The sequence below is a fragment of the Salvia splendens genome, chromosome 13, assembly GCF_004379255.2.
Source record: "Salvia splendens isolate huo1 chromosome 13, SspV2, whole genome shotgun sequence".
In the NCBI taxonomy this organism is placed as follows: Eukaryota; Viridiplantae; Streptophyta; class Magnoliopsida; order Lamiales; family Lamiaceae; genus Salvia; species Salvia splendens.
The window spans coordinates 1,265,798-1,272,287 of NC_056044.1; the positions used below are offsets into that span (position 1 = coordinate 1,265,798).

At 38.3% G+C, this 6,490-nt stretch overlaps 1 protein-coding gene across 1 annotated transcript; it reads right to left on the reverse strand.

Moving 5' to 3' along the window:
* Positions 1-3,914: 3,914 nt before the first annotated feature.
* LOC121761356 lies at positions 3,915-5,410 on the reverse strand. Its single transcript, XM_042157013.1, has 2 exons — positions 4,500-5,410; positions 3,915-4,099 (listed from the first exon to the last, which is right to left on the reverse strand). Exon 1 carries the CDS (start codon positions 5,370-5,372, stop codon positions 4,539-4,541), a length of 834 nt encoding a protein of 277 aa, XP_042012947.1. The 5' UTR covers positions 5,373-5,410; the 3' UTR covers positions 3,915-4,099; positions 4,500-4,538.
* Between the last annotated feature and the right edge of the window lie 1,080 nt (positions 5,411-6,490).

The window sequence follows — 6,490 nt, forward strand, 5'->3', positions numbered from 1 at the left end:
AAGGGACCTCACATGCAGCTTTATGTTTTGGGGGATCTGATTTTACGGTTAGGGGATATGTCGATTCAGACTTTGCAGGAGATCAAGATAAGCGAAAATCCACAACAGGATATGTATTTACACTTGCTGGAGGAGCAGTGAGCTGGATTTCCAAGTTGCAGACCGTGGTAGCATTATCTACAACGGAAGCTGAATACATGGCTGCTACACAAGCTTGCAAGGAGGCAATTTGGATACAGAGGCTTTTGGAGGAACTCAGGCACAAGCAACGAGTGATATCGTTGTATTGTGATAGTCAGAGTGCCTTGCACATTGCAAGGAATCCAGCCTTTCATTCCCGGACGAAGCACATAGATGTACAATATCACTTTGTACGAGAAGTGGTAGAAAGCGGACAAGTGAATATGCAGAAAATCCACACTAAAGACAATCTAGCAGATGTCCTGACCAAACCAATCGCAACAGACAAGTTCCTATGGTGTAGATCCTCATTTGGTCTTGCAGAAACGTAAGCTGACATGGATGGCAGAACTAGAGAGACTGTGTGAAGACATGATTTCATCAAGTCTTCAAGTGGGAGATTGTTAGTCAAATTGAATGGCTTAAGGCGGTGGATATTAATGACAAACTTCTTGTTTGTCAAATTTAGTAGGCAATTTATGTCAAAATTTGTGGGCACTCTTGCCTATAAATAGAATGCATGGTAGCATTCTAAAATCATCCCAACACACACAAATCATTCCACACACTAACGTGCACAACGTTATATATAGTGATTGTGGTAGTTTTATCTTGAGTGTTGTACTATTCTGAAATAGCGAGGATCTCTAGTTTTGCCCGTGGACGTAGCCAATATTTGGTGAACCACGTAAATTTGGGTGTTCTTTATTTTTCGTTTTTTCTCTTTCGTTTGCCACTTTTATTGTCGAATTTAGGCAAAGCAAATCCTAACATGGGGAGCAGCGAAATACGGGACGATTGTTGAATATGCCGAATTGTATTCTTAAGAGAAGACGCTGCAGCATAAGCCGCCATGACTCGATATGAAATATCAAGAGACAACGGGAAGTGGTGGCGGAGGTGGTGGTGACGCGGAGGTGTTGGCAACGCCGGTGGTGTGCAAATCAAGTGTTTACAATTTGTGGACTGTAGTTGTAAAATGAAAATGGATCTCTACAAAGTCAGCACTATATCATCATGCATGCCATATAATCCGCTACAATATTATTTTGAAATCATATTCATCATCACATGTATTTGATACCAAATGTTAATATAACTCAAAGTTGACTATTGATATTTTAATTGCATTGGTATTAATTTTTTAATGATTGATTATATTAAAAATAAAGTATTTATGAACAAGGGGGCAATAAAAAATACAACCTTAAACATAAAAAATTCCATGTAAATCACCTGCTTGGATTTGAACTTGACTTGGGCAACGATTCATTAATATACGATGATCAAATTAATATTATGATTATTTTGCTTACGATATTGGAAACGACCACATAATATATTTGCATCAATCATGCCCATTTCCATTTTGTTTGATGACTCGAACCCTCGACTTGAGATGAATGTAAGTCTTATCAATTTAGTTGCGATTCATCCTAGCAATCTTGTTAGTTGTTAAGGCGGAACTAATATATCGAACCATGCTTGGCTCAAGAAATTCAACTGTTGGAATAAGGAAATCAATTAATTGAAGAATAAGAAGGCAAGAGATGAAGTTATGGTAAGAACAGTAACCATTGATAAGGAAATCAACTAATTCTCATTTGTTTGTGATACATTTTCGTATGAAATACTTCCTCCCAATCGCAGAACAGTAACCTCGCGCACGGCACATGTGAGCAAGTAGCGCGATCTAAGCTAAATAACTTTCTCTCAGTCGCAACTGGAAATCCGGCCCACAGATTGGCCAATCTTCACTACTCCATGCGCTCCCACTCGTGCCTATCCAAAATCACCAAATATGCCTGCCACAAAAGCATCTTTTCATGCAGATAAGTTCCATTTTATCCGTACAACACGATCGAAAACACGTGACACAAATCAGCCTATCACTCTTTCTCTAATATGTCGACTAGTTTGTGAATTAGAAGTGAATAAACTCCTACATATAACTAATGTAAACACAAAATCAAATTTACATTTGTAGAGAGCTTCCCAAGGTGAAACATCATTTAGAGCAAATTTAAGAAATACTCCATAAAGTTGATGTTAAGGACGTACTCCTTAACCTCGCACGAATTCCTCCGTGAAGTCGCGGGAACCTTTGCCCGACGATCAACACGACAAGAACTAGGGTTTTGAATTGTAAAAGAAAAAGAAACTAACGTGAATTATCTTTTATTTCATTAATGATGGAAATGAATAACAAAGTCCATATTTATAATGCTAAATACACTAACTTAGGGAATAAGAAAATAATCCTAATCATATATGAAAGATACGGTAAATCATTAATTAACCAAATAACGATATGAGGGATATTCTCATATATATGCACGTATCAGTTGACTTGGCTCAGGTTTTAAGAAATGTTACAAAAACTAGATAGAAAAAGTTAGTACAATGTAGGACCTAGTTTTCTGATAAATGTGAGTCAGACGAGTTAATGGAATGTGGAGTTCATTACCAAAAGTAGTAAAAAGCAAACGAGACACTTAATTATGGACGGACGAAAAAGGAAACGTGAGACACTTAATTGTACTTTTTTGGCTGCGACATAAAGAATGTGGATACTTTTTTGTTAAGGATGTTCAATTAACATCCTTAATTGAACAAATGTTTTCAGCCATTTTTTCAGTGCTAGGTGCCATTTTTATCAGTTATTGAAGCAATTTATAAATTATTACACCCCGTGGCTCGAATCTCACTATAGTAGATACGAATACATACATACCAACCAAGGGGAATTTCTTCAATATCATAGGAGATCTAGCTTAATGTTTGTGTGAGAGTGGCTTTTTATATCTCTCCCAACCTTGGGTTTTGTTGGAATAAAGAATCAATTAATCGGAGAATAAGGAATAAGAGATGAAGTTATGGCAAGAATAATGAAGGAAATTAATTAAAGATTATGGAAAATCAAATCAAGGAGATATTAGTATAATTAGAATATATTTTCCTATGTATAGCTAGATTAGAGTCTATAAAAGGTTGTGTAACCATTGAAAGAATTCAATTCAAGTCAATCACAATGTAGTCTTTATAGTTCTTCCCGTCTTTTAGTTTCTGCAATAATTTTTTATTTTTCGCATTTTACTTTTGAACATGTTTCAAGTGAGCCCAACGTTTTTAAATATAAATTGCCCAACAATATTAAATATGATAACCCACAACTTTATTATACTCCTATGTTAAACACATCAACAAATTAATAATTGATACACTGTACACACACTTTGTTCAAACAAGAAGTTCAAACATGATGATGAAATAACAATAACCTAAAATATGCAGAAATTAAGTTACAAACAACAAAAACAACCAATTACACCTACAATTTAACAAGAAATAAATGAACCTTACTTGAACAAAGAAGAGTGAATGAATGCTACAGATCTAATTTTTTGTTCAATAACAACAAATCATTTGCATACCCATAAATGCACACACCATACAGAATCAGCAGAACATCATACCCCCTTCGTCCTAGCCTAAGCGAGACATTTCATTTTTTAACCTATTTTGGAGTAATAAATAGTTCAAGTTGAGATAAAATTAAGTAAAAAAGATAATAATGTAGATGAGAGTCTCTTCTACATTATTCTTTTTTTTACGTAATTTTATCTCCACTTTAACTATTTATTATCATTTTTTCAAAACATGTGCGAAAATAAATGTCTCATTTAGGCCGGGACGAAGGGCCATAGAAGTTGGAATAGAAAATGGAAACGAAATTCAACAAAAGCAAAAGTAGCAATTAACTAGAAATGGAAATGCAAGAGTTGTTAAACTAAAATTAAGGAGATAAAACTAAAAATTCAGATATCTTTGTTTGTGATACATTTTCTTATTAAATACTTCCTCCCAACCGCAGATTGGTCAATCTTCACTCAAGCTTATCCAAAATCACCACAGATCCCTGCCACAAAAGCATCTTTTCATGTAGATAAGTTCCATTTTATCTACTGAATTTGATCGAAAACACGTGACACAAGTAAGCCTATCACTCTTTCTCTAATATATCAACCAGTTTGTGAATTAGAAGTGAATAAACTCCTACATATAACTGATGTATACACAAAGCAAATTCATATGTAGAGAGCTTCAAGATAGAGCAAATTTAAGAACTTTGCCTATATTCATGCTCCATCCGACCATGATTAAGTGATATAAGTCGACTTGGCTCGGGTTTTAAGAAAATTAATATGCTAATACTAATATATAAGTCGACCAAAACTCATACAAGCACCAGCATTTTAGTTAGGAAAGAAGTGAATTCATGCGGTTTTGTGCAAATTAAAGGGAGTAGGAAGACTAACCTGTTAACCAAGTTGAGAGTTGAGCTAGGACTTCTTGCATCAAAAAGAAGAGTGAGAACGAATTTTAAAGACAGATTCAGGCTTTAATTGCATGGCAGAATCGACGGCTAGGGGATGGCACTCAACTAACTCAATTGTAGTGGTGACCATTGAGGGATCACGCGTCCAATCGAATTGTTGTAATTTGTAGCAATGGCGTATGCTTAGGAGGTTGAGTCTTGGGAGACTTCCATGCTGAGCTATCAATCGCACCAAATCGGTGTCCTCAATTTTAACTGTCTCAAGTTTCAGAAAACTCCCTGCTTCTATATTCCACTCGGGGCTTCGAAAGGCATAGCCTTCTAAACTGAGATACGTAAGATTTGGTAGCATCGACCCTATGACATTCATGTGCTCCCATGGACACCCTAAGCCACTCAAACATAACCCTTCCAAACTTGATGGGAACATTGATAGAGGAACCATATACGCACGCTTAATATCATGATACCTCACAGTATATGAAAGCATTGTCAAATACTTGAGTTCCTCAGATATATAACCCAGGTTACTCAATGGGTTTCTATCATCATCTTCATCATAAGGCTGCAATTCTACCAAAATTCCTAATCCCTTTAAGTTTGGGATTCTCTTGAGAATTTCTCTTGTGCAACTCTTTTCACTCACACCCTTAATACTGAAAAGTCTATCCAATGCAGCAGCAGCAGAAGAATCAGGGGTTGGTAGGTCTTTTCCCCATACCTCAATATGTTGTAGTTCTTGCATGCCCCATACTTCCACCGGCATACATGATGATGGGGTACGAACTAAACAAGCCCAACAGCAGTGACGGCCCATCAGCCCAAAGCCCAAGGAAGAGTATGAGTTCGGCATTACCAAAGAGTTCGGAGGAGTTCGGCATTACCAAAGAGTTCGGCCTCAGCCTACAGCTCGGTAAAAGCCAACCAATCAAGCTCTGCTCTCAGGTCGGCATCAAGCTCTACTCTCAGATCGGCAACCAAAGCAGTTCGGTCTCAGTATTCGACCGAACAAGGAGTTAGTGGACCCATGCAGGATTTCCACAACTTCCAACACACCCACTACCACGTGGCGTCAACTCAGGCCACGATCTTAGGCCATGACCTACACGACCTCCACGACCTAGAGTGATGATGTAAGCCACGATCTTAGTTCAATGTATAAATAGAACTTAGATCTGATAGAAAAGAGGGAGAATCTCTCTAGAGAAACAATCATATAGCAAGTTTGTGTTGTAAGCTGTATTTGGCAGATCAAGCAATACAAACCTGCCCCCATTTCTCCCCGTGGACGTAGATTTACCTCAGTAAATCGAACCACGTTAAATTCTCTGTGTCGTGATTTATTTTTACGAGCATTTATCAACATCGAAAATTCGCGGATTCATCACTGGCGCCGTCTGTGGGAAACAGAGAACAAAATTTGTGATAAAGCGAATTTTTGATCCATTTTTTCCACCCAAAAAATGCATACCAGATCGCAGAGTACCCGTATTCCTGCCCGTGAGAACCAGGAGGAAGCCAATCCATCCCATAGGTCGGGAAAACAGCCTAGGGATAAATCCACCACCAGTTCTCATGGTGGAGGAACAAGCCGCTCCAAAAGCCGTCACACCGAGTCTTCCCAGCAGCCCGATTTGAACGAGGCTGTCAAGCTGTTTTTGGCGGAAAAGCAGGAGGAATTCTTAACCTTCCTGCAAAAAAGCCAAAAGCAGCCGGGGACAAAAACGGCGGATTCTCCCTCTCCCTCCATACGAGACAGTCACTACCGCAGTAGTGTCATGTCTTCCAGAAGAAAGAATCCTCGGTACCGGAATCACAGGAGAACTCCATCTCCTCCATACCGAAGAAATGTCGGGTTCGCCATGTACGGAGTATTGAGGACTCCGTTCTCGGACGATATTACCCGAACTCCCCTTCCACAGAACTACCGAACTCCGTCGATAACCTATGACGGACTCGTGGATCCTCATG

Coding starts and splice junctions, on each gene's coding strand:
- LOC121761356 (XM_042157013.1), bottom strand. CDS start 5,372: ATGCCGAACTCATACTCTTCCTTGGGCTTTGGGCTGATGGGCCGTCAC.